Below are 26,963 nucleotides of genomic sequence, written 5' to 3' on the forward strand. Positions count from 1 at the left end.
AATATAATCTTTTGTTTTGTTCCTGTCAGTTTTATGGATGTCTCTTTACGTAAAAGTCTGGGGCCAGCATATCTCATGTCTTACTTTGTCATGAGCGTGTTTAACAGTTTGCACACCCTTTTGATATCTGCTTCATTCTTCAGATGAGGGCACTGAGAGAATGTTGTCCTCCATATGACCCACATTTGAGTCACCTTGAGGAAGGCAGGCAACAGACATCAAGCCAGAGAGTTTACTCTTGTGCGACACTGTTGCGTAATCCATGAGGAAGCTGCTCTGTAACAAATAAATCTGGCTGAAGTGGTCCATCTGGGAACAACATTTTTCAGCAGAGCTCTCCTGACGTGATGCCTAGTGGGCTTTATAAATATCCTGAGCCCATCCGCGCAATGTGAACTGTGTTTCACCCTCCCACACCCTTCCCCTGTGAGTGTTTGCCTTCTGCTCGCAGTGAAAAGGAGGCTTTACTTTGCTTTGTTTGTCCCTCAACTCTTACCTCCCACTTTCTCCCTGTTAACTGTCAGCGTTCAAAAGCAGAACACTGGAAACCACATGTGAAACACAGTGCTCCTGGTTTCACAGTGTAGGTGAATGACCTAGAGGGATTTCTTTTTCTTACTGTCGCAGGAAGATCTGAACTTAAACTGACACTTGTTGGCTTTCGGAAATCTTTGGTAGGCTTAACAAGAAAATTTCCACACACCATATGCGAGTTTAAAAATTGCAAACTGCCATAGTAAAACCAGAAAAAACGATGGGGCATGTTCGTGCCGCTGCTAACCTGACTAAAGCTGTGCCACTGTCAGCTGGTTTTAGACCTAATATGAAATTTAAAGTAACAGAAAGAAACCTTAAATAAATATAGCCATAAGAAACAAAAAGGAGGTTATTAGATCACCTGGACACAGTTGCCATGGCAACTTGATCTGATCCTGTCAGGCAGAGTTATTAATATCAAACAGATCTGACCATTAATCAAAGGAACAAAAACAAAGATAGTCTCATTGGCTTATCCATCACAAGTGGTTATTGAGATAAAATTGGCAAAAATGTATCATTTTTGCAGCATTTACAGTACCGAGCAATCCAGATTGTGCAGATTGTCCATCCATAAGTTGTAATTGTGGTACTTCAGCACCTGTCTAGTAGAGTAGAGAAAGCATAGAGGGTAAAAAGGTTGGGTTTTTAAGTAGCAGGCGATTTCAAATGCGACATTTCTAACAGCTCGTAAACCACAAAGTGTTTCTGTGCAGTTTTTCATATAGAGTATCTGTGTTAGCTAAAGGTACAGCTGCAGAAGAGAATGGAAGATAACTTCAATCAGTGATGGGGAAAGACAGGACAAGAGGAAAACAAGAGAGATTATTTTAGGTACCGACTGCTCACTGACACTTGATACACTGGAGATTTAAAGCTAACTGTGCTGTATGAAGTTTATGGTGATGCACTATGTATATAGCTCATATAACCTCTGCTTATCTTGTTGAACTGTTTTATTTCTCCTTCCTCAAAATCAGCTCCCAATTCAAGCATCAACTTTATTGCAAAAATTTTACTTAGTTTCTTTTTTGTGAAAGATTTACTGTATAAATGGGTCAAAATGCACAGGACAACTTTTATGGGGCTTGGTCTGAAGATTATTTGTGCAATGTTTTGCAAAGCCATGACAAAAAAATTTGACTTTTTAATAAGCTTTTCACTTTTTCTTAAAAACGTACTGGTGGGACTTGGGTTTTCAATGCACAGACATGAAATTTGATGAAAAGAATATGGTTGCTGGGCCTGGTCAGTGTACTAAATTTCAGAAATTTCTGTTTAGGGTCTCACACAGACTTTACTGACAGCAGAAAGATGAAGAAAGCAGGATAAAAAAAAGGTAGAAATGGTAGAATGACTACACAACTTTGCTGCTTTGCCCCCAAACACAGGTGATAGCAGAGACAAAGCTTTCTGTGTAGCTCCAAAACGTTTTCCTAAAAAAGATCCTCATGCAGATAATCTGTTTCTCTGCAGGCTGTAGAGGAACGGCTGTGTAGATATGGCTGGCAGCCAGTGATGAATACAACTTACTGTGAGTTATGCCCCAACTACCAAGAGTTTGACCTTGTGTTGTAGAACCACACCCTCTAATTCATATGAGCCATATACTTGTAAAAACCACATTCTTTAAATAGCCCGCTGTCGCCAAAGTGATTGAATATTTCAGGGCAGCATTAATCAAGCTGGTAATTTTGTTTATAAAAGTTATTTGCTTCAAAAGTATCTATCATTGTCTGTGTTTTTATTGCTGCCTGTGACTTCCTATATGAATCAATTGGACAGAAACACTCAAGCACTGCTGGAACTTAACAAGTCCCCCTGAGTTTAATGTCATGCACATTATATTTATTTGCTCATGGATTGCCACTAATTTCCTACATTTATCTTCAGCGCTCTGTTTGTCTCTCTGTGTTTTTAAGGACTGACACCCTCTGAGGTTGCTGCTCCCTTTAACCTTTAACACCACAGTGTATAATAACTCTTACAGTCTGACAGGTCAACTGAGGCGTCGCGGCTGGCCCCTTGTTGTGGGTTAGGGCTGAGCCTTTTTATCATACTACCTACCCTGTGATGGATGAACCTCGCAACAAACTGGCGAGAGGACTAACAGCGTTGTTCAGAGAAGGGGATAAGGTGTTGTAACAAATAACGCCTCGCTGAACTCCACTTCCGTTTTGCTGCCCCTGGCTCCAGCCTCATTTGGCTTCACTTTGGGCTGTGCCCACAAAGTACACAGTCTTATGGAGTTTATTACAGGTAATAGTCCACTGTGCTCATGTCTGATAACACTTGTGTTGAGTATCTTGCTACAAACTCGGGAGATATTTCTAGCTTTTATGGTTAAGTTGGCTTTAAAATGACAGAAATTGTGATTTATTTGAGGCATGGCACTACACAAACATTTTCTATATTTTAGAGATATCAAATAAATGTGAAGTAAGAATGGATCTGATGTGTTTTGGAAACACATTTATCAAACGCAGCAGAGTCATATTAAGCCTCAAAGTCACAGTGAACCCTCTGCCAGGAAACTCAGAGTCACAGAATCCATAAGTGTATGTGATGTGAATAACGACACAATCCTACACTGGCTGAGGTTTTACATGCGTTCAGCATCACTGCACAACAAGCCAAATGGACTCCAGATCCGGGCGCCTATAATATATTTAATGGATCATTGGAGGCTGGCTCTCCAAGCCCCTGTGTTGGGATTACAAATGCTTGGACTGAGTAAAGGAAAAGATTCTCAGGTTTGTTGCTTACTTTAAAAGTATGGAAGAGGGAAATTTAGGGGCGTTCAAAAGTGAAGTTTCGGTGAGGTTATAACAGGATAGCCTTGCATAAACCTAATTGCGGTCAGCATAAAAGGTGATGATTCAGTTCACTGCACAGTATTCAAATTGAACACACTTGAAGAACAAAGAAAAAAGTGACTACAGTACAATCTCAAATCAAATCAAATGTCCAGAAAAGACACCTGGGAATGTGGTCACAGCTGGGACAGCTACAGTTTCGGGTTTCTTCCCATGTGACCAAACTTCTGCCTCCACCTGCGCTTGGTCAGTCACCCTGGGGCTGAGCGCCTTCAGCAGGGAAAAGGCTTTCCAAGCCCCTATTTGATTTATTCAGTATTTGGCTAACCTTGCTCTGAACCTGCCCCAAGAGATTTCCAACCATTTTAGTCCTCCTTTTCCAGCATACACGCACTGCATGCCTCCTCGACCTAGTTCCATCCCAACATGCTTCTTCTTCTCACCCCGCTTTCGCAACAGCCCACTAAGAGAATGAGAAACAGGCCCTTGAAGGAGGCTCGGGTTCACTTTCAGCAGTGCCCGTCCCCCTCCCAACCCCACTGTGGGTCACCTACTGATCACAATGTGCGGCCCTATCGTGAGTGCTCAGGGGGGCCTTTATGGTTCGCTGGGATTCAAATGAATGTTTATGAGCCTTGTCTAGCAGCAAAAGGCCAGGCACTATCCCAACTTTTACAGCCTCTCTCATGGGGTCGCTTTTGGTTCTTTGAGCTTGCTTTGACTTGTGCTCTAACAGATATGGGTTTCTTTCTCTGAGTTTGTGTCGGTAGCCCTTCATGCTTTCATTGCTAGGGCTTAGCGCTCTGCTCTGAAAGGAGCAATGGTAAAGTTATTTGTGCATGGATTCTCTGTGTTTCACACTTTTACTTGTAAGTCATTTTAGTGTTCGCTGCTTTCATAACCACCACATTTGAATTCATCATGCTGCACATGCTCTGTCCTACGTAAAAAGCATTGGTTTCATGATTAACCTCACAGCAAGGAAGGAAATAGCACAGCCTATGAAAGAGCTTGCGCTCTGTTGGATTTTCACTGAACATTGCTCTTTGCTCTGATCTAAGAAGATTAGTTATGGTCCACAAGTAACAAACAAAAAGAATAAAAGCAGCAGGGCCTTATCCAGAGATAAGACTATATGTAGGTGTGCGCGTTTTATGACAACACCAAACTTTTATTTAATGTATAAAAGGAAAAACACCTTTTTGTCAATTAAAACTAATTGTCTTTTTTTGTGTTGCAGTGGGGAGTGAGGTATAAAAACTGTCCTTCATCTTGATGAGTAGTTTTCATGTTTGAGTCTGAGTCAAATGTGAACAGTTCAGACATCTTAAAGCAGTTTATCCTTTAAAGAAGGCTCAACACCCGAGGTTAAAACTGCAGCAGAGTATGGTATTTTCAGTTTTACTACATCCCTTTCAGTGAATCAGCCTAGGTGAGGTCAGATCTTTGCCTCATTTCATTAAAAAATAACAAGGTTGGATATAGTGTGCCATCTGAGATGTAAAAGAGATTAGAAACTCTCTTTTTTTTTTCCATGTAAAGTATTTTAACCTGAGTTTTGTTTCTCTTTAGGTTTGGTTGACCTTTACCCACTTCAGAAATAATCTCTATGTAGCTAATGGCCAGTTTATTATATCAAATAACCTGATTAATGCACTTATTTTGAACTGGGATATCTTCTGAAGTATGGCTGTGTCCTCTGAATAAATAAAGTTTTATTCAACATGAAAAATCTGAAATGCTAAAAAGAGCTGAAAGAAATGTATCAGCACAGAAATGGGATGTATAATCTAAGGCCTCTCCTCACCTTTGAAACTGCTGCAGGCTTTTATTCACATTATATTAGCAATGATGGAATAACAGGTAATTCTTCCCTATTTGGCAGAAATGTTAAATTGGGAGCTGCGGTTTTACGGTGGATGCTGTTCATTTTCAGTTCCAAAGCGAGTAAGGTTTAGCAATTCATCCACCAGTGTAAGCGCCTTCCAGTTTTATGAAATGCGTTTTTACCACTTAAATAATATCCTCAATCAAAAGGTAATTGTAAGACACTGGCAATGACAAATCTCATCCATTATAATTTTCCACAGCTCCAATTCTTTCTTTTGTGCTAAAGCACTGGGACATTTTGAGGTTTAATGCAGTAAAACAAAAGAGCACCCATACTGTCACATCATTTTTGTCCTGGAATATAAGCCTCTCAGGTTTTAGTAATTCAAATCACATTTATATAATCTAACACAAATGTGCAGCAACTGCAGACATCTTCAGATTGCTTGGTTAAAAGCCAAGCTAATGAAATCAAACCTGACGTCATCTTAGCAACAGAAGATGTTGCTAAGATGAAATTAAAAATTACTTTAATTTTGTTTTAATAATTAAAGCCTTGATGAATGAATGTCTGCAATACGTACAATAAAGTTTTCTGGCTGTTCACATTCATTGAATGCAATTAAAACCATTGTGCAGGCATTAGAAGGGCCTGACTGACTTGTTTTGAGTTCATTGTGTTTATTGAGATTTACACTATCCCCCCTGTACCATTTTCTGACAGCAGAGAACAAACAAGAATATGCCCCACATGGCCCCCATGAGTGCATTTTATGTTTTGACAACATCGTCTGTCACAGTCACTGATCTCATGCTTGGAATAAATCAAAGCTGTTATCGCACTGCCATGGGAGTCAAAACCCTGATAGAATACAATGTCTACCGCCCAAGTGTTCACTTTTTCTATTTTCATCATGTACAAATGGAGAAAGTGCAATTCTAAAACTCGATTTTATTACCTTGTTTTGATTCAAAGACATATTAAAAGAATTTTAAAAAAAGAAAAAAAAAAAGAAGAAAAAGTAAAAACAGGCGACAAAATATGTGTCAATAAACTCCCAGAATAACTACTGGTATAGAACTATGCATGGCTTCAGATCAAAGTGAGTCCTCCATACTATATACATATACATAGGATCAGGGTGTATCGAGCAGTTTATCAATTACTTGTAACTGTAGAAGCGACACCCTTGCATGTGTTTGTCTTCACTCTATCATGGGACCTGCTCCACTTTCACATGTGTAAAGGTCCATATTCCCTTCATCACACCCGAGAACTGTTGAGGTCGCTCTCATATTGCGCACAGTCCAGGTTCATGTCCTCCCTTTGAATGTGTTCATGCAGGTGTAAGTCCCAGAAAACTTGTGGATTTCTTCAAGTGCAACTTGTGGCACGAAGCTAAAGACAGACGAAAAACACTAGTGTCAGCATGTTAATCGTGAAGTAGAAAATACAGCAATAAAAACAAGATAGCACATGAAATCTCACCTTTTGAGAATGACAAGAGCGTGCATTGTCCATGGCAGGTAGAGGAAAGCCTTGTCAGTTCTGACTGCATCAACAGTCCTCTGGGCAACTACTTCAGGTTTGAGGGGTGGAAAGAGCTGGGGAAACCTGGAAAAAAAAAAAAATGACAGTTTGAGATAAAGTGATGTTGTTTCTGGGACACTCTGGGAAAATTTTGATTATATTTTCTATCTGCTTCAAGTTTTATCTGTGCAACCGCTGTTCATAACAAATGCCAGAGCGCAGCTGAATTTGAAATTATGCTGCCATACTTTATCTCGCCAAACTGTACATTTTGGATTTTTGACATACCCAATAACTATTACAAAACAGTGTGAAAGGTCTGATGCAATCATACACCCAGGATGTACATTCAATGTCAAATATGCGAAGCGACGCAGCACCATTTAAAAAAAAAAAAAAGTTTAAAGCAGCTATGTTTTCATGTGATCTCTAAAATCCTAAAATAATTACTAGCCGTCTGTTAAATATCGAGTCATTAGCTGATTTAGTCAAAGTATACAAATTCCTTTTAAAATGTTAAACTATCATTTCTGGTACCGTAAGTCAGAAGAATCATGAATCAGGTGGATTAGGAGAGTATCTTAATACTCGCTTTTGATTTATCCAGTAGTGTGAATGTTTTATCATGATCTATGACGGCGTAGATCATTACAGGGGAAAAGGTTGATAGCCTATAGGATAGATTTTATAGCAACCACAAGCATCTGTACAAAACTCCGTGCCCATTGATCAAATACAGGGCAAGTGAAAACTGACCAGCTGGTTGGCTCTAGACGTAAAGTCAGAAGATTACCAAACTCATTCGATCTTTCCCTTTCTGGACTTTGAATAATAGTTTTCAAAGTAATCCATCCAATAGCTGTGAAGGTATTTCCTTCTGAGCCACAAATGTCAACCTCACACCAGTGATACAGGGAGAGGCATGGAATCTCTAAAGTCAGTAGGATTAACCCTGTAGGGGAATAATAACAATGTTCAGAGTTTGCAGTGCATCCAAAGGTTATTGAGATATTTCAGTCTGAATTTAAGTGTTGGATTTGCTTGATGCATTTCCACTTAAAATTCCTATAAGATTTTGTTCAAGGGACTAGGATACTTCAGATCTACTGTTGTCCAAAGACACAAAATGGGCAAAAGACACAAATTAGTGGGCTGATGTATGGAAAAATGATGCTTGTTTTCTCCAGTAGTATTCATAATAATTCTGGCACCTTCCTGAAATGTTGTCAGGAGATTTGGATAGCTTTTTGTGTACTTTAAAATGTAACTGATTTAAGAAATGAAATATTTTTTGTAACTCACTGCTTTGTTTTCACCAATTACATTAAAGTGGCTTGTTTAGCCACTATTAAACCAGCTCCCTCTGGCTTACTCATCCAACAAAGCATTAGGGTATAAATTTTTCCCAATTGTAACCATATTTTTTGTGATAGATAACCCTAGATAACCCATATTTCTGAACCATGGTATGACGTAAGAATGGTCCACCCTCGCTTCCTTTTGTTGTGTCTTCTCACCTGACTCTCATGCCCTGGAACATCTCTGTATTCGTGTGAAAGGGAAGCACTGTGGTACAGCTGACACCAGGACAGTCCAGCAGGCCCAGTGTCAGGCTCTCCATGAAGGCCAGCGATGAGGCCTTGGAAGTGCAGTAGTCTATGGCCCCAGGGATCGGAGACTGGGACAGGATGGAATTAATGCATACGACATGGCCGTGCTGCAGCTCCAGCATTCGAGGCAGGAAAGCTTTTGTTGTCTAAGACAAAAAGAAGAAAAAGAGACTGTGAAAGGTAGAATGAAGGAAAAAGCGGTGAGGGGTGTAGAAATAGAAGGTGAAATATATTCAGAGTAGAAAGAAGAACAGACAAGAGAAGCAAGCCCACACTGTAACGACAGATTAAATTTCCATTTCCATTTAGTTGATAATTGCATTTCTGTCTGCATATGACATAGTCTTTTGATCTCCATTCAAAATAAAAATGCCATGAGTTTCACAACCCTTCTGATGTTTCAGGGGCTGAGAGGCAATTTGGAAATACCCCACTTAACCTGCCATAATAAGAGTCATGATTGACAAGCCTGTGGCTGCCTACTGAATACGGTGCCATGCTATAATCAAAATATAAAAATGATAAGGATAATCAGCTCAGAGGAATTTCCCTATATTTCCCTGTATTTGCAGGAAAACTGGCTCTGCTACAATGTAATCAAATCTTACCCAGAACTGCCCCATGGTGTTGATGTGTTGGGATTTCAGAAGAGCATCATCATCGCTGTCCATCAGACTCTTGCCATGGACGACTGCTGCGTTGTTCACCAATATCGTAACATCTCCCACCTGAGATTAAAAAGTGCAAGAATAGGAAGAGAAAACCCTGTCAAAAATGTCAAGCATTTGCTGTCTGCTTTCCTGAAATGATATAGTTGTACTCCACAAGAGCTGTCAACATTCCAAGCTCATATTTAGAGATTTGAGATGAAGTGTAATCTATACACACCAGATGGGAGAAAGAGCAGCTCAAAGCAAATATACATACAGACTAGACGGGGAGGCATCTCAGGGAAATATTTTACGATCTGTTGTGTGCAAATTATATTTCTTCTTGTGCAAGCAGATTTATCTTTTCAAAAACACTAAGCTGCCATACCTTTTCTCTAACCACTTTGGCTTGTTTGTAAACTTCCTCCCGATTGGCCACGTCACACAGGAAGTAATGGCACTCAGTTCCAGAGAGGGTAATTTCTTCAGCCGTCTCTTTGAGGCACTTTTCTGTTCTGCCCCACAGGATTACCTGGTAAATAACAAGATGTTAATTTTCTAAACAAACACACGTATAATCAGTAGGAAATTCAGCATCGAGTGCAAAAAAATTTTTTTATTTTTTTTTTTACAGTAATCACTCAATTTGTTTTTTTTGGCAGTATAGTGAAAATGAGTTTTTTGAATAGCAATGTTCTTTTTGTTCAGAGAATAGAGAGGGCAATTTCACTCCAACAAATAGTTTTCAAGCAAGATTAAAGGCTCGGGGGTTGGTGGGTGAATGAACTGTCTCTTCATCCACCCGGAGACTAAATGAAGGCTGGTCATTTGAGCAGGGAACATGAGGTTGGATAGAGGTGGGGGACTAGTGATTGGGCAATTAGATCTGTCAGTCTTTGGGGTCAGGGAAAGGTAATGAAATCAGGGGGTGAGCCCTCCTCATCTCTCAAACACAAATTCTCAAAGAGATTACATGGCCTGTTGGGCAGATGAGCCCTGTCATTTCTGGTCAGGGAGTCTGAAAACAGTGCGTGTGTGAAGTGCTGAAGACGCCAGTGTGGGATTTGGCTAGTCGCCCATGACCAAGGTTAATATTTGAGCAAAAAGTCCTCTGGAAAGTGATCTTGTGTATCTCAGAGTCAGAGACTGCGCGTGGGCGCAAGACAGCATGTCTGTTTGCTACCTCGTGGTTCAGCCTGTCATTCTCATTGTTTTACACCAATGAATATGCGTAAACATCCATTTAGTTAGTAGGCAGGATGGATTAGTCTAAGAGATCTAATTAATAAACATGACAAAAGATATTTTAAGACTTAGTTTAAAAAAAAGTGCAAAAGTATGCAAGCATGTTGCACAGTGCAACTCTTGCACAAATTAAACCTGTCATCTTCCAGCAACAGCGTAATTTCACACTGTGCCAATTTAAAATTCACTCAACACTGGTTGAGAGCCAAACATAGCACACTAACAAATACAGTAAAATAACTTTCATATTCACAATCTGGAAATAAAAGAAGTCCCAAATTGTTATGTTGCTCTGTTCTTCCAAGTATTCATGTGTCAAAAACTGTCCAAGGCTAATAGCAGCTGAAGCAGACCAAACACACCAAAATTTTTAGAAACATAAAAGACTGCAGTCTAGAATGTGCTTTTTATGCGCTTCATTTCTTTATCAGATCTGGAGCACTCTGGGTTTGCCTCCCTCTGTGAGTGGCCCTGGTTTGAATTGCTTTTGATTAGGGTTTCTGTTTGCTTCATTTGCAAGCCCATTTGAGTAATCAGTGAAGGCAGACAGGTCTTGATAAATAACTGAAAGCTTTTAATAGGAGTCAGGCAAACAAAGCTGACAGTTCTCATTAAAAGTCAGCACTTACATTGTGCTCTCCTGTTAAAATGTTATTTAATTCATTAAGTTTATCACCCGTCACAACATGCAGGATCCTCAGAGCAAACAAGCACTGGCCAAATTGCTATCTGGACAGAAATGTTAAGAAAACAGTTTTTAATTGACCTTGCACAAGCCCTCTTCGCTATTGTTGATAAACTGGTGATTGTTCTTACTTGGCATGCCTAACAAGACCTAATGTCAACACATGCTGTAAGTAAAAGCCCTTTAATGAAACAAATCTATGTTGCAAAGCTTAAAACAAGACTTTGAAAGGTAGACAGCAGATGTCACTCTATGCAGCTTAAGATATCCCCAACTAGCTCCAGCTACATTACAGTGATACTCTATCACTCGGGCCTGAATATATGGGTGGGTATGAGCCCTCCTTTTCACACCCATTGTATGGGCAAGCAGAGAGGCAGCACATAGAGGGGGCAGCAGGAGTTCAGGAGGCAGTCGCCTGCCGCTGTCTAATTACTGCGGAGACAGCAAGGTCAGTTGCAGGGCAATACCCAGCTGGGAGTGGTGTGCTTCCCGCCTCCAGCGCAACACAAGCACACCCACACAAACCTGTTGTCAGTGACTTGCTTCGGTTCATCTTCTTTGCAGAGATCTCCAAGTAATGTTAACAACCACATATAAAAGGAAAGAAAAAACGTGTAAACATTTTCCTCCCGAGTTGGTGGTGCTTTTAGGGAGGCTGCAAAATAATTAAACGAGCTCTGAAGAAATATACCATTTTAATTTTCTGAGTATTTACTGGGATTGTTATGAAAGACCCCTCACTGTGTTATTGGTTGCCTTTTTCTATTTTTTTGCCTCACGCTGGCGCTGCTCTCCCCTAATAGTACAGAATAAGACATGGCTCCCCTCCTGGGTCTCCAGCTTTTCATCTTGACTAATTTCCTCCGTTGACATTGAAGTCAGTCTTCCTTACAATGTGAAAAAACTAAAACCTAAGCAGAGGCGAAGGTAATTCTGGCTACTACTGACAAAGAGGCTCAAACAAGAGTTAGCGTAAGTTCGCAGAGGTCAGCCCTATTCACAATTATCCTTTTAGCATCTCTTTAGGCAGGGAGTAATTGTCATACACATTACCACAGGTGTTGTTTTCAAAGCCTTCACACCTTGATAATGCCCAACAAAAGGGTGCTGAAAAGCATGGTGACATCCATTGTTACGCAGCTGCAAAGTGAAGCTTTTAAAACCCACTGGTTTCTTCTAGCTCGTTCCCCAAGGAGATGGCATTGAAAGACAGAAGGAGGCAGTTAGTGTTTCATTGAGCTTTTAGCAATGTTTTCAAGCTGCTGAAATTGCACCTTAAGAGATCATCTGAGACGTGGCGCCTGTGTCACTCGTATGTATAATTGCAACCCAAAGCTATCAGCTGGGCTGCTCAACATGGGTAGAAATTACCACAATTTTCTTCCACGTGTAATGATGACTCCCATCAGAGGTGATCAAAAATAGAGCTACTCTGTATTGATACATTGCTGCTACAGGGCCACCAGCGACTCATCTGGCACTCAGCTGTGTAATGTTCACTCAGTAGGATTGGTAGACAAACCACAGCTGGAAATTTTGAACTGAGGTTACCCTGACCTGCAATGAAGACAAGCTGTGTGTGTGTGTGTGTGTGTGTGTGTGTGTGTGTGTGTGTGTGTGTGTGTGTGTGTGTGTGTGTGTGTGTGTAGTCACCAGAGCATTTTAGGAACAAGAGAAAGCTCCTTGTTAAGGGGATGAGGGATAGTGAGGGAGGTGGGACATGGAAGGTTAATTGTTGTGATGGATGAGGTGATTTCCAATGAAAATTTGAATTTATAATTTATTTTATCTTGGTGATTTATTTAGGAGTAAACCAAGCAACTTTAAGCGTCATGATATGGACTATTCCAACTCATGTCATCAATATAAACTTGTTGTTTTCAGGTAACCTACATATTTTGCTATACATTAATATTCATTTCCAGCTGTATAAAACAATGACAAATCTTTTTTTTCTGTTTACATTGCATTGTGTCTTGAGTATGGAAGATTTGACCCACATATATTCCATGATAAGTATGCATTTTAGTTACTGTAACTGGTTAAAAGAAACAAAAAAAGATAACAGAATGTGTTCCTTGTTATTGTTTCGCAAACACACCCCACAAAACAATATCTCGTGAACTCATGCTATCCTTGAAAACAACAACAACTTATCTGTTATTTATTAAGAACATTATGAAGTCTTTTGTTGTGGCATGCTAGTAGACACTACAGTCTTATGGAGACTGCTCAAAAGTGGCAAGAAGCTACAATAGAGAAATATCAGAGCTGCATTGACTTGAAGCAGTTTCAGTTAAATTTTATGCACTCTAAAATAAACAAACAGCCACATATGTAAAGCCACGGTTAATGTATAGTTTTTACAGCTAAATCTTTGGATGATGCACTTTCTGTGTAAGGCAAAACGCAAAAATCACCCTGGACCCAAGCAGAATGAATGTCAGCTCAGTACCACACTCAATCATATCAAGCAGCCATAAATGCTGTCCAGACCTGCCCTCTGGTTGACCCAAGCTGTTGTGCAATACCTGAACAAAAATTGTCACCGGTCTTACTGGACAACTAGGTTACTTGGAGGTCGTGATCCCTGCTTTTATAGAACATTGAAACAGCAATACACGTGGGGCAGGGGAGACCAGACTGACCAGGCTACCTGGTGAGGGATGAGGGGGGTGGTTTTGATAAAAGCTGAAAATATAACTTAATATATGACCAAAACAAATTGCTCAGAAAGTAATTTAATCTCGTTGTTAATAATGTGCTGATCTGAAAGGAGTGGAAGGAGGAAAGGTATGTGCAACAAGTTATCGACTTACCTTTCTGGCCCCATGCTTGGCAAACTCTTTGGCCAGGTGTCGTCCGATGCCTCGTCCTCCACCAGTGATCAATACCACCTCCTTGGTGAGGTCTTTCCGTCTGCTTGGCAACAGCAACATCAAACTTGCTCTTACTATACAGTAGAGGATTTGAACCGGGAAAAGAAGCATACGACACACGCTCTTCAGCTCCATTTCGGAACGTGCTCACGGATAGTCTGTAAGTATGTTTACGCTGCAAGTTTACGTGCACCGCAGATATCCGCCAACAGTGAACTGAGTGCGCAGACAGCGACTTCTGAGCTCCTGCAACTTTACCCGCATGCAAACAATATCATCTGCACTGTTGCATAACTAATCCACAGGCGAGAGATATTTTTTTTTAAAAACAGAACAGTGTGACTTGAAGAGCTCTGACAGTCTACATGCATCACGCTCACGAAATCAGTGAGTGATCAGTCATTGCGCCTGTCAACTACCGTCGAGGAGTACAAACGTGAAACACAAGTCCAGGCGACGCTCCGTAGTGCGCGCTACTCTGTGCTTTGGTGTTGCGTTCCTGTTCTGTCCTGTCCTGTCCTGTCCTGCCTTATATATTACCGCCTCTGCCCTGGTTCGGAACTTCCACTAGTGAAAGGAACTGGATGAACCTAAATAGGAGGTTTGTAAGGGCATTAATCCTGATTGACATGTTAAGTAGGGATGAATTTTGCTCCAGTGCCCGTCTGCCCTGAGTGGCTGCGCACTTGCCTCTTCCACACCCCTTCATGTGGCTACAACAGCGTTTCTCAACATGTGGTCTAGGTCCTCACAGTGGTCGCCGAGCAGCGAGGGTCCCAGCTGGGACCCCAAACTCTCACTTCACAGTTTCACTGATCCGAACTTCACCTCGTTACATAACGCTGGCCACAGAAGAACAATGATGTTGCAATCACAGGTCTCACTGACTGTTGCGAGTCAGTACAAAATATTCTTATATAATAGCGCCAGATGAATGACTGCCATCGTCAACAATGCCTAATGCCAGTTCTATTAAATTAATTAAATGAAACAAATAAAGAGAGGAAACAAAGAATCAGCTGAGCACCAAACAAACACATAGCTGATAAAGCCCCTAACACATTTGTAACCTCAATAAAAAAAAATCAGGTCTGGATTGTGTCAAAATCTAAAGTCATGTATTTCCTCCACTTTAATGTGCTAGGTTTATTTAAAAAAAAGTGAACATGTTATTTGATTGGACAGTGTGTTTGTACATTTGTAATGGTTTCCAACTGTTGGTATAAAGCGCCACTAGTTGTTTGAACCCAGTCTGTTGTGGTAACAGTATTTTTGAAGCACGCTATATTTTTTCTGCATGTGACAATGCAGTTTGGGAAATAGGTCAGCCCGGTCTCAGAAGCTTGGAAGGATGACAACAATAAAACCGCATGAATACCTCCTAAACAAATCTTGTGAATTCACGAGCCTCAGACAAGATTCCAGTCTGTGATGTTTGGCCCTGGCACTGTGATTTTTACTGGGCAATGCTGAATACAAGACTTTTTCAGCAACTGGGATGGGTTTAGCCTCACAATGGTTGCTTTGTGCAAGGCTCAGTTACTTAGGGAAGACAGAGAGGCTCTCGGGGGCTGCTAAAAACTCCAAGACAACACGACTCCAGATGCTGTCTTTATTTTGCAAATTTCTGAGGTTTACAAAATGCAGATTCAAAGTCGAGAGCCCACTGGAGCTTATGCCAAAGCATATTCCACTGAAGAGATGTCGAATACAGGTCAGTGAATTTGCTAAAACATCATAGTACACATTGCAGTCACTGGCAAATATGTTTAAGCTGCCCACAGAATGCCACAGTGTAAACAGACTGTTTTTCAGAGTATCCTGTTTATTTATACTCATGCTATCACTGCCATCTACAGATCAACAGTGAAAGTTCAGATAAGGGTCTTTTCAGTCAGCCTTCATGCATCTTTGAGTATTTTCTTCCCTTAGACGCTAGACAATAAATTTGCTTCTCATTGCCACGCACAGGCATGAGCAACAGAGCTCATGTAGGAGTCAATATGTTCAAATAAACCTGAAAACACATGCACACACCCACACACACACACACCCACACACACACATTAGAACCACAGAAAAATGTGAAAATGTTAGTAGGTGTTGGAAGGTATTTTAATGGGAACTATGGAAATGAAAGTAATTAAAAAGCTGCTCTATTAACATAAAATATTTTTTGCAATATCCATAGAGGAACAATATGGTTTCCTTGGGAAACATGTAATTCGTTTGACTACACAGTCATAAAATATGTTGAAGGATATAATTATTTTCCTGGGCAGCAGGCAGCTAAAAATGTCATTAAGTGAGAGCAAGGTCAGAATGCATTGCAGGCGGTTGTGGGAGGGGTGAAAAGAGGCTGAAAGCAGGTACATAAAACATTTACTCCTAATGACTTACCTTCAGCAGAGCAGACCAGCAACACCATGGACATCGGCTCGGCAATTTTAATAATTGGCTTTGCTGCTCTTGTTGCAGCCTTCCTTCTTCTGGTAATTGGACTTGTGTACGCTGAGCTGATGAATTCAGACGTTCCTTGTGGGGTTGCAAATAGAGGGAAACTGCGCATGGTTCATGGATTGTTTGTTGGTATTGCAGTCGTGGTGAGTATCAGTATCTGCAAAAGTGTTAGTGCTTAGTTTTGTATGTTGCCTGTATGGAATCATATCTATTTTTGTTAACTTTTTAAAAATATTCAACTTATCCTTTAGGTTAAACGCCTCTTGTGGAGAATAAAATGTACTCTTTTAGGTCATATGTGGATATCCTTCCTTCGTCCTCCAACACCTGATAAAGCTTACATCAGAGAAATTTTAGATAAGAAATCATAACCAACAAAGGTGCAAAGACAAAGTCATGTGTTCCGCTTCTTTGATGTTGTCATGAATGGGGGTTTTTTTTTCAACCAAATAACCTTCACTTTGACTTTATCTATCAGGGTTGTATATATTTTTGTCTCCTATTTGTTGTAAGTCTTTTGTTTCTCTCCTGCCAGGCTCGGATCCTACATCGGCTGGGCATTTGTCATCAGGTTAGCTTTACCCGATGGTTCGTGGCCTGTTTTCTCTCTCACCTGAAACAAGTTCCCGCTGGTCTGCGAGTGAAGGACATGACATTCTCAGAGGTGCCAGTGCGAGTATATGAACCTACCTCTGTGTGTGACGGCTTGAGGAGAGGTCTAATGTATTTCCATGGAGGCGGATGGATATTGGGAAGTATAGGTATATGATGTTACAGTCACTTGCTTAACTAAAATAAAAATGCTCAAATACAAGTAAAACCTGACTTCCTCACATTTACAGTCAGTAATTTTATGACAGTGGAACTGAATTTTAAGCAGCTTGAACTATAAGTAAAAACTATTTTCATTTGAGCGGTATGCAGCATAAGAAAGTTTCAAAATTCCGAAATACTACAAAATTGCACCCAAGTGTAATATTTTTCAGCACAGGTGCAGAAAGGACAAAGACGTGTCACCTTCTGTTTGTGGCTATTTATGGCTTCTTTTCTGCGACGAAAATCTTTTAATAACTCTATCCTACTAATCCTGAACAGATTCTGTTGATGAAGTGTGTCGGCATATTGCCATTGAATCTGACACCACTGTGATATCTGTTGGGTATTTACACTTTTTCCCCACTCCACATACAAATAGTAAATCTATTTTAACCACCATGTAGCTACAACTTAACATACTGCTCCTTTTCCTTTCACCCCTCTTAGATACCGATTAGCCCCTGAGCACAGGTATCCTGCCCAGCTGGATGATTGTGAGAAAGCAACGTGTCACTTCCTGTCTGTGGCTGAGACAGAGTTCGGGGTGGACTCTCACAGAGTGGCAGTTGGAGGGGACAGCACTGGGGCTAACCTGGCAGCAGCACTGTGCCAAAGGCTGGCGTGCAGTGAGGACCGACATCTGCCATTCCCTTGCGCTCAGGTCCTCATTTACCCAGCCCTGCAGATGGCAGATTTCAACTTGCCTTCCTACCAGCAAAATCATGCTGTGCCCATATTGTTTCGTGGCCGGATGGCATTCTACTTCCTGCAATATCTCAATGGAGATGTTTCTCTGTGCCAAGAAGTGCTGGAAGGTAACCATGTCCCCACTGAGCTCAGGCCACGCTACGAACTATGGTTATCCCCTTCCAACTTACCTCCTGAGTGCCTCACACGTGGTTTCTATAAGCACCCAAGCCCAGAATATGATGGGGAGGTGTATCACGCAATTAAAGAGGGTTTGGAACCTGAGGTTTCCCCTTTACTGGCAGACGATGCTCTCATTCAGAAAACCCCGCGAACCTTCATCCTTACCTGTGAATATGATGTCCTGAGGGATGATGGGATTCTTTACAGGAAGCGACTTCTGGACCTGGGAAAGGATGTCACCTGGCAGCATGTGCTAGATGGCTTTCATGGCATGATTAACTTTTTTAACCAGGGCTGGCTCACATTTCCCTCTGCAGTGCAAGTTGTGGATGGTGCTGTTCACTATATAAAAACACTGTGAGGGTAATAAATAAGATCCTGCAATAAACTTTATTCTACTTCCCATCTTGTCTTACATTTGAATAAACAAATGTGCCTCCAGTGTTTGTCATTACCATTATACTGTTCACAGAAGCCCCCCCCTCCAAATTCATTCCATTCCAAAAATGAAAAGTAGCCCAAGGAAACCAAGTCTGCATACAATATTCTGGCACCTTTTTAACAATACAGAGCAGGCAACTAAAAGGTAAATGCCATTCCTTAACTTTAGGAAATGTATTTCCTTTTAACAAAGATGTAAGACATCTTCTATTTGCTTCCAGGACACTCTGCTTGCTTTACCCACAGTGTTTGCTGTACCCATGGCAACAGAGCTCTTTTTCCCCTCCACTGCTGAAGCGATTATGTAGTCAGGTGAATACACCTACATGCTATCCATTTGACTAGTTAAACTAGCTCCAGCAGGGCTTTAAATTTCCCAGGTGTGTTTGATACTGGGCAAAGTATGAACCACAAAGCCAATGCACAGGATAAATGGGCCCAAACCGGATGGAGAATAGAGCAGAAGTATGCAAACAAAGTGTTGTTAGGCAACTGGGCTGAAGAAAGACTTCAGGTAGGCATATTGTCTGTTTACGACATGCTTTACTCTACAGTGTGATAATGCAGCATTTCGATTCAGGCTTTCCAACTCTATATCACAGTATGAAAAACATGTTTTTCCAATCTAAACATACAATTTCACCTCAGCCTGAGAACACAGACTTTCTATGTCTTTTCATGCTGTGTCTAAAACATAATACTACATTAATGGCAGCCCGCCAACATTTTTTTAGAACCTGAGTTGGTAGTCAGATCTATAACAAAGTGATTAGGCGGCCTCAGTTCAGCTACATCAGCACAGCCTCCTGGTGGGCGAGAGCTGGAGACTAATTGCATTGATGTGAGTTTTGGCCATAGGCTGCTGGTTCAGGATTTGTGAGGAGAAATGACTTAAGGAATACTGTACAGCAGGTCAATTGTGAAATGTGAGCTCTGCTGATCCTTATGCTGGGATCATTGCTCAAGTCCCTGTATATCCCCCTTGCTCAGTCCACTTTGTGATGTCTGTTTATTCTCTCCGACACAGTTCACTCGCAAGCCAAAGATAGCCTACAGCACCAGTTCTGTAGACTACCGACCCCACAGGGATTTCAAGCCAGACATCTCTGAGAGAAGATCTGCCCTGCTGAGAGCTGAGGTCAGCCTTTAACTGCTCATTCATGGTATTATCACCAATTGAATGCCTGTCAAAAGCCTGCAAGTCAGGGGTTTTTTTCCCCGCTAGAGTGTGAACACTTCTGCATAATACTGATGGCCAAGATAAAGGCCTGTGATAAAACTCTTTATGAAAGCAAGTTTCTGTTCAGACTCAGCAGCAATGAAAAATGTGTAAAATCATCAATCCTACTGGGGACATACTATAGGGTTAGTTGGAGCAATTTGCCGCTGTCACATGGTGAGCCTCTTGAAGATTATTGAGAAAGAACAGGTCATGCCCTCTATATCTTAATCCAGAGAAGGCCACTGTGTGAAGGCTACGTTAAGATCTCTCTATATTGTTATCCAGGGGCTTCCATCTAAGACGATTTTTGGGCACCATGACCCGCCATCCTCACATTATCTGGTCACACAGTATGCGGAAAGCTACGGGCGTAACCTCATCAATGCTTTGCCCACTCTGCAACACAGACATGCAGACAACTTGACACAAAAGCCCGAGAGGTCTGACCAGCTGACTTCTGGTAAGTTCCATGCCAACACTGCCAGAAGGCAGAGATTATACATGGGAAATGACTTTGTACATTAAGCCATTACAAGGAGTATGAGTGCAGTGCAAACATAAGTGCATTAAATCTTGTATGAACAAAATACATCAGCAGTTGAGCTCATGAACAATTAACCTGGGGTGGGTCCAGATGCCTTTTTATAGTTCCAAATCAGCCACCGATGTAATTAATGGCTGCAGTAACATGGCAGTTAATGTGCTCTTCTTTTACAGCACTTCCAAACAACTTTGGCCCGCTGCAGACCACAAATCACCATTTTGAAATACAGCAGTCACACCTTCCATCTCTGACTGAGTACAGGTCAGCATACCAGAGGCAACCACTTAGTGCCTTCTGCCAGAGCCGCTTTGCCAAGGCTTCACACATGCTCTCCAGCCACCTCTATGAAGCCAATCGTAACAACAAGGATCTGGATCTGAGACAGCACTTGATCCTACAAGTCCCGGATCATTATTTCAGCCTATGTCCACCATCACAACAGGCTTAATTTCAGTATTGTAGCTATGAAACTGCCTCCAATACTGGTTAATTTAGAAGCTGTGTTTGTGAATTCCCTTTTTCTGTAGTTGGCAACAAGTAAAACCCTAACTCAACAGACCATTTGGGGAAATCAAATGGATTTTAAAAAATTAAAGACAATTCTCATTACCTTGTGAGGACTACTGTAGATTTACGCTGGTGAGTTGCTTTAGCATTTAAATGTGTGGGAGGGAGAAAGGGATGGGACTATAAATTATCTCCACCCTTTCAGAGCATAATTACATGCAAGTTCTTTCTCTGCGCAGAGTGTATGTGAAACTGGAAATGGGCTGTTAGTATTACTCTAGATACTCTGCGGGAGAAATAAATAAATAAAAATACTGTTGATGCCAGAACTGACCTGGGTATTTAGGTAAAACAGAAGCAATGAGTCATCCAAGGCAATGTCTGAAGGGATGTGTCTAACTCCCATTCCATTAGGTGTTTAATTACAGAGAATCAAAGTGTTTAATTAGGAAGAATCAAAGATGCTTATGTTTGATGGTCAACCATCTGCGTCTGCCTCCCTTTTTCCCACTTGCCTGCTGCCTTCCAGTGTAGCTCTGTTTCACCCACTGTTAGCTAGTTAGTCTCTCTACTGTGCTGCTGATGCCCGTGTGTCACATGACACCCTTGGGTTATGAGAAATCTTCAACACAACACGTCTTACCAAAGAACGGCTGTATTTGCCTCTGAGCCACACGATGGTGCTATAGCAACACGTCACTCTCGCTGTCTTTTAAGTCCTTGCCTTTACAGTCTGTACGGTGAGGAACTTAATTGTACATGAAGAAACAATGAGGGATTTAATATTTGCATCATTCTTATGCATATTCAGTTGTTAATGTAATCAACACAGTAAAATAAACCACACATATTTAGATTGAGCTTGTATTATTCTATTACTTTTTACAAGTCACACAAACAGCAGAATAGACATCTTAATAGAATTAGTCACTAAGTGTGGATTAATATTCACTGAATGACAAATTTCTAAATTCCTCTGATGTTTATAAAACAATAGATAACAAAGTGAAGATATCATTTGGTACAATGAGCTGAGGATGTTCTTAATCTTATTCACATTGAAAACAAATACACATCTTTCTTGCCACCATAGAAGGTGACTGAAATGACAGAAATAACTACAAGTCTGAGTGTTTCAGTGCAGTGACAAATGCTTTCGAAGCTTACCTATTTATATTGCATGGCATACCCATTTACATCATGTCATATCTAAAGAGCAACTGTAAGTAATGACGTTGTATTCAGGCCACTGTGTAAAATATATTTGTGCCCTACACAAGGGGACACAGTAATAGATTAAAATTATATTGTTAAATTCTTGTTCAGTTAGCGCTGAATGATTTCGTTTACTCTGATGCTTTTTTATGAATTATCTTTGGATTAAAGAGATTAAGCATCTGGGATGATATAAAACTAACATAATAGCAAGAAGAAGTTGCAAATCAAAGTAGCAAACAGTTTCAATGGCAGCACATCCTGTGTAAATCTAGGTAAACAGTAGTTTGACTACCATTAAGAGTCTTATAATTTACATCTATTGCCAAGAATGAGACATGAGGAAAACACAATTCTTTCTGTAATACGCAATCCAATAAAAATAAAGTACTTTTAGAAACAGATGCTTTCTTGCTTTGTGGAAAGGGAATCTTTATAACACTTCAAAAATGATAGAAAAGTGGTTGCAATTTTGCAATGAAATTTGGGGCTGGGCTGAGTTGAACATAAACCTGACCGAAGCAAAACTCACCCAGGCAACAATAAACTTGATGTAAAGCATGCTCTTGTAAGGATACTCAATCACAATCTAATCTTACCATCAATGGAAAATTGAATCCTCATTACACACTAGTCTGCTGAGGCTTCTTATCAGGTAGTGAAAGAATAAAGGGGAAAAGTGTGCCCTTGGCTGCAGAGAGTATGCTCAAATCCTCATCTATGAAAGCAGGAGAGATCTCATCAGCCTCGAACTTCATGGTGAAGTGGCGACTGACACAATATATTGTGTCATTCATCGCGACACACTGAAACGCAGGGCAATGCAGAATCCGTTTGGAGCTGCACTCATACCACAGTCGGGCCACCGTATGGTAGCGGTACACACTGACACCCAGGACTGGGTTGACATCAAACCGATACAAAAATCTTCCCACAGCCACAATATCTACAGTCTTGTATTTGCTGCCTACTATGAGACTTGGCCTCCAGGTGTCAGTTTTGGGGTTGTAGCGTAGTAGCATGTATTTAAGAGTTCCTCCAGAAACAAAAAGCTCTCCATCGCACACTGTCACATGGTGTGCCACAGCGAATGTATCATTAGGCAGAGGAGCCACAAATGTCCATCTGTCCAATCGTGGGTCGTAGCGCTCCACTGTGGAGAGGCACTCTCCTCCAATTGCATATATGTAGCCCTCCAGTGCTGCCAGTTTGCAGCGGGGCCTGGCTTCATTCATAGGACTGATCTCTTTCCAAATGGATGTCAAAGGATTGTAGCAGAACACTCGCTTTGAGGGTGTCATTTCTCTGTCAGTGCCTTGGCAGCCCACTGCCACGAATAAGTAGTTATCCATTGTGCACATAGCACAGGCTTTAGAGATGACCTCCTGTGGGATTAGGCAGAGTGTATGCCAAGTGTCTTTGTAGTCATCATAATAGTACACTGCGCTTGATGTCCTCCTCTGCTCTGATGTTGCTCTGCGCCCTTCAGTGTTGCTGACCCAATCTTGAGGATCCATGTCTGCAACCATGACAAACCTCTTCCCCCTCATTCTTTGCCTCTGGATTTGTTCCCGCTCACCAGCCATTAGCCGCCCATAAAGGCTGGGATCCCTGAGCACATGGAGGTAGTTATCAGACATGACCCCCAGGGCTGCTTTCTGCAAAGATGTCTGGCCATGTTTCTTAGCAAGGCACAGTGTCTCCAAACAATTACCCAGATCAAGCTTACTCTTTAAGACTTCTAAATCTGTGTCATCAAGAATTTTTGCTTGAAAGTCTAAAAATGGAGCCCCTTCTGCAGTCTCTCTATCTATCCCCTCCTTCACATTAAGGATTTTGCTGTCAGTAGCAGGACTGATAATTGGGTGAACAGAGAGAGATTCATCGCCAGCTATAGCCCGAGAGTGGGTCACTGGAGTTGAGGCTCTTGAAGTTAGAAAGGGGATCGAAAGCTCAGACTCCTGTGCTGCAGACAGATAGCTCTCTTTGCGTAAGAGTACAGGCCTTGGGGGTTTTCTCAGCTTGAGGCACCCTGGCGAGGAAGCATCTTTAACAGTGCTTTGTGGTGAAACCAGATCACGAATAGTGATGGGGTTTAAAGACGATGGAGACTCTCTGAAACTGCTGCCATGGCTTCCAAACTCCCCTGGCTTTGATTCAAAGTCCCTCTCATACTGAGAAAGTACCGTATTAATATCTGTAATAGAGTGAGAAGATGACTCAACATAGTAATCATATATCTTTCCACGCACAACCTGGTCTCCTGTCCCTTCTAGCACTATGTTTGCATCTTCCACTTTGACCTCTGCCTTGGAGAGGAAGCTGGAGTAGGACCCTTTGCTCTCCAGGTCCTGTCTTAACTCTCGGCCCACACCCACACTTCTCTCCAGCTTCTGCAAAATGCAAGGGGAGCGCCGCCCCGTTGTACTGACCATCCCACTCTCTGTTGGATCAGGGAGTTTCAGAGCAGATCCAAACATAACATTACTGGTGGCAACCTGTCCCTGCTTCTCATAAGTGATTATCTCTTCATCCATGCTGATATCGTGGTCATCGTTTGTTGCAAACACATCCTCACTTGTTTTAACCTGATGTGTCAGGTCATCTGAATCTGCTAGCAACGATCTGGATTGCTGGCCCGCATCATCTGTCTCATGTTTTGTTGAGCTTTGATGTTGAAGTGTTGTCTCGCAGTTTTGGCAGGTTGCATTTCCTGGCTCTTTGTCTTTGACATAGAGCTGGATTCTTCTTCGATGCCTGGAGCTGTAGAACCTGTAGCCCCAAGAAACCAGCAGCACTGCAGCCGCAGAGACACTAAGTTTCCACAGCAGCTGCATGTCGAACTGGACTCCCAAAAGCTCCGCAATGGGCATAGCTGTAGCAATGTTGGTGGCAATAGTTGGTTGGCTGATCCTATTGAGCGTTATTGTCAGTGCATCTCAGCTGATAGTAACTGTCTGGTTGTCATTGTAAGAGAGCTGCTGTGATCTGATGACTGTGCCTCCGTGCCCAAAGGATCAAGTGTAAAATGATAGCTCTTGAGGCACAATTTGCATCACTGGCTCTGCAGAGGCGGGGCCCTTTCATGCACCACCTGTGGCAAGTCACATGCAGCTTCAGTATCCATACACGGAATATGTAAATACGCCATAGATCAATATTTGGTTATGCAATTTGTTGACTCAACAAAGCCTTTTCCCACAACTATTCAAATGTTATGTTGTGTAATGGAAGAGTTAAAGTTACCGCAATACAAAGCCTTACTTTGCAGGGTTACGTTTCAGTTTCAGCATCTTGCTGTTTTCATGCATAGAATGTATTATGTACATTTCTAAAACAATTCCCCAAAATATTATGAGAGATAACTCTTCTTCACTTGCTTAAACATACTTCTAGCTCTCCAGAAGGAAATCATGGTTTGAATAAAGGGCGGGGAGTAATGATACCTGACATTTATCAAATACTTATTAACCAGGATACATCTGTTTGCACAGCCATGCTCCATATTAAAGGTCCTTTCCCTGCCAGCGCAGATGCTTAAGTTAGTCTCTGTTAAGATGATCTGAAGATTAGTATCAGAGACTTAAATGGCAGTCACATGCTATTATAAACACAATAAAGTGTACAGAGCACCATCTGAACAATAAAAGCATGTGTAATGCAAATAAAATGGGAAGTCTTTGTACACATAACCTTGGGAGTGTCATTTATTTCTCTACACTATACTAGATGCAAACATGTATTTCTGCCTCATGGGAGATTTGTTGCTCAGTTGCTGCTGCCAAGCTGCCATTTGTATTGTTGATAACACAGCAGCGAGGCTGTGGTCAACAACAAAATAGTATTCATCTTAACAGCGTGTTTAGAAGCATTGTAAAGATGCATCACGTGAGGACTCGTACAGAGGGTGTGTCAGATTTCCGAGCCCACACTGGCAATGTTTGGTCATCTGATAGGACAGCCTGCAGACAACAAAAAGGAAACTGGACTCTGCAAGCACATTTGCCTCCTGAATAATTCACAAATGCTCTGTGCAACCTCTTATCCTCACCACTGCTTCTAGCTTCAGGTGGAGCATTCAGAAGACGATTATCATGTGCATTGTAGTCATGTGCTTTCACTTCTTTCTTATAGAACGACAACATCTGACTGAAAATAAAGAAATAGATTCTTGCTTATGCACAATGTTTTTCTTTTGGATTAAAGAAAATGTGACAAAGCAGTGCATTTAAAGGCTCTTTTTTCTTATCTATTGCATATTTCTGGTCCACGATAATATGGTTATGAATTTAGTACTCATAGCTACTGGTAAGATGTGGACAACAGTAACACAGCCTTATCCACAAACTATTTAGGACAGACTTCTTCTGGCATGATGATTAAATCATATAAAGCCAATTGGCACATTGTATTGTATTCAGAAATGGACCCTTTTTTCTCACTTGAATGTAAAATGAGTGAGTGAAAGCAAAAAGCACAGAAGTGCCTCTTGAATAAAAATTACAATGATAGCAGAGTTAGAATACTATACAGTGGGTGGACAAGGATTTGTGCCCTTTGCTTCCCTTGCCAGATAAAATGTCATTCAAAGCACATATGACTGTTTGTTAATAATGTTTGTGCTCTGCAGCTCTCATCTCCTGTATGCAGTATGCAATATGGATAGTACTTTGGCAAGGTGAGCTGATATCCCAAACAGATAGGTCTATCCTTTCGGTTCACCTAAGCTTCAAAATCTCTCCTCTTACCTCCCACCTGGTTTAAACCTTAATCCCTTAATACATGTTGGGTCCTTAGAATAGCTTAAATTGCAATTCTTGTGAAGTCCAAAAAATGCAGGATTACATTGCATTAAGCTATCTTTCACTGAAAGGCCAGAAGAGTTAATGGCAATGTCAGAATCTCCTTCTAAAACCACGTTGAGGTCCATATCATTAGAAAAAATCAAAAAGACGTCTTTTTCTCCACAGAGTCGATCAGCACACGTTCTTATACATTATGGTGGGATTTTATTTAAATAATTTCAACAGTTCTTTCAACCACCTTGATTAGCATGTGTCTTCGGTATGAGTAATAATGCTGCATATCGCCTGTACACAGCA

General features: G+C 41.2%; 4 protein-coding genes across 4 annotated transcripts; 2 read left to right on the plus strand and 2 right to left on the minus strand.

The window, feature by feature from the left end:
* Nucleotides 1-5,790: 5,790 nt before the first annotated feature.
* dhrs3b (dehydrogenase/reductase (SDR family) member 3b) lies at nt 5,791-14,456 on the minus strand. The gene is made up of 6 exons (XM_026167147.1): nt 13,727-14,456; nt 9,363-9,506; nt 8,933-9,052; nt 8,232-8,470; nt 6,673-6,798; nt 5,791-6,582 (listed from the first exon to the last, which is right to left on the minus strand). The coding sequence occupies exons 1-6, from the start codon at nt 13,919-13,921 to the stop codon at nt 6,498-6,500; spliced, it is 909 nt and encodes a 302-aa protein (XP_026022932.1). The 5' UTR covers nt 13,922-14,456; the 3' UTR covers nt 5,791-6,497.
* An 86-nt stretch (nt 14,457-14,542) lies between these two features.
* aadacl4 (arylacetamide deacetylase-like 4) lies at nt 14,543-18,335 on the plus strand. The gene is made up of 5 exons (XM_026167146.1): nt 14,543-15,500; nt 16,265-16,389; nt 16,782-17,007; nt 17,342-17,405; nt 17,510-18,335. The coding sequence occupies exons 1-5, from the start codon at nt 15,428-15,430 to the stop codon at nt 18,291-18,293; spliced, it is 1,272 nt and encodes a 423-aa protein (XP_026022931.1). The 5' UTR covers nt 14,543-15,427; the 3' UTR covers nt 18,294-18,335.
* A 57-nt stretch (nt 18,336-18,392) lies between these two features.
* cfap107 (cilia and flagella associated protein 107) lies at nt 18,393-20,602 on the plus strand. Its single transcript, XM_026167148.1, has 4 exons — nt 18,393-18,887; nt 19,401-19,511; nt 19,881-20,055; nt 20,313-20,602. The coding sequence occupies exons 1-4, from the start codon at nt 18,777-18,779 to the stop codon at nt 20,585-20,587; spliced, it is 672 nt and encodes a 223-aa protein (XP_026022933.1). The 5' UTR covers nt 18,393-18,776; the 3' UTR covers nt 20,588-20,602.
* A 1,867-nt stretch (nt 20,603-22,469) lies between these two features.
* klhdc7a (kelch domain containing 7A) lies at nt 22,470-26,951 on the minus strand. Its single transcript, XM_026167141.1, has one exon. The coding sequence runs from the start codon at nt 24,732-24,734 to the stop codon at nt 22,485-22,487; it is 2,250 nt and encodes a 749-aa protein (XP_026022926.1). The 5' UTR covers nt 24,735-26,951; the 3' UTR covers nt 22,470-22,484.
* Nucleotides 26,952-26,963: the final 12 nt, after the last annotated feature.

Source organism: Astatotilapia calliptera, chromosome 5 (assembly GCF_900246225.1).
Source record: "Astatotilapia calliptera chromosome 5, fAstCal1.2, whole genome shotgun sequence".
In the NCBI taxonomy this organism is placed as follows: domain Eukaryota; kingdom Metazoa; phylum Chordata; class Actinopteri; order Cichliformes; family Cichlidae; genus Astatotilapia; species Astatotilapia calliptera.

Coding starts and splice junctions, on each gene's coding strand:
- cfap107 (XM_026167148.1), top strand. CDS start 18,777: ATGAACCACAAAGCCAATGCACAGGATAAATGGGCCCAAACCGGATGG. Junction 18,888..19,400: donor GGGCTGAAGAAAGACTTCAG/GTAGGCATATTG, acceptor TCTCCGACACAG/TTCACTCGCAAGCCAAAGAT. Junction 19,512..19,880: donor CTGCCCTGCTGAGAGCTGAG/GTCAGCCTTTAA, acceptor ATTGTTATCCAG/GGGCTTCCATCTAAGACGAT.
- dhrs3b (XM_026167147.1), bottom strand. CDS start 13,921: ATGGAGCTGAAGAGCGTGTGTCGTATGCTTCTTTTCCCGGTTCAAATC. Junction 9,507..13,726: donor CCAAGCATGGGGCCAGAAAG/GTAAGTCGATAA, acceptor GTTATTTACCAG/GTAATCCTGTGGGGCAGAAC. Junction 9,053..9,362: donor CCAAAGTGGTTAGAGAAAAG/GTATGGCAGCTT, acceptor TTTTAATCTCAG/GTGGGAGATGTTACGATATT.
- aadacl4 (XM_026167146.1), top strand. CDS start 15,428: ATGCAGATTCAAAGTCGAGAGCCCACTGGAGCTTATGCCAAAGCATAT. Junction 15,501..16,264: donor TGAAGAGATGTCGAATACAG/GTCAGTGAATTT, acceptor CTCTTGTTGCAG/CCTTCCTTCTTCTGGTAATT. Junction 17,008..17,341: donor ATGGATATTGGGAAGTATAG/GTATATGATGTT, acceptor AATCCTGAACAG/ATTCTGTTGATGAAGTGTGT.
- klhdc7a (XM_026167141.1), bottom strand. CDS start 24,734: ATGCCCATTGCGGAGCTTTTGGGAGTCCAGTTCGACATGCAGCTGCTG.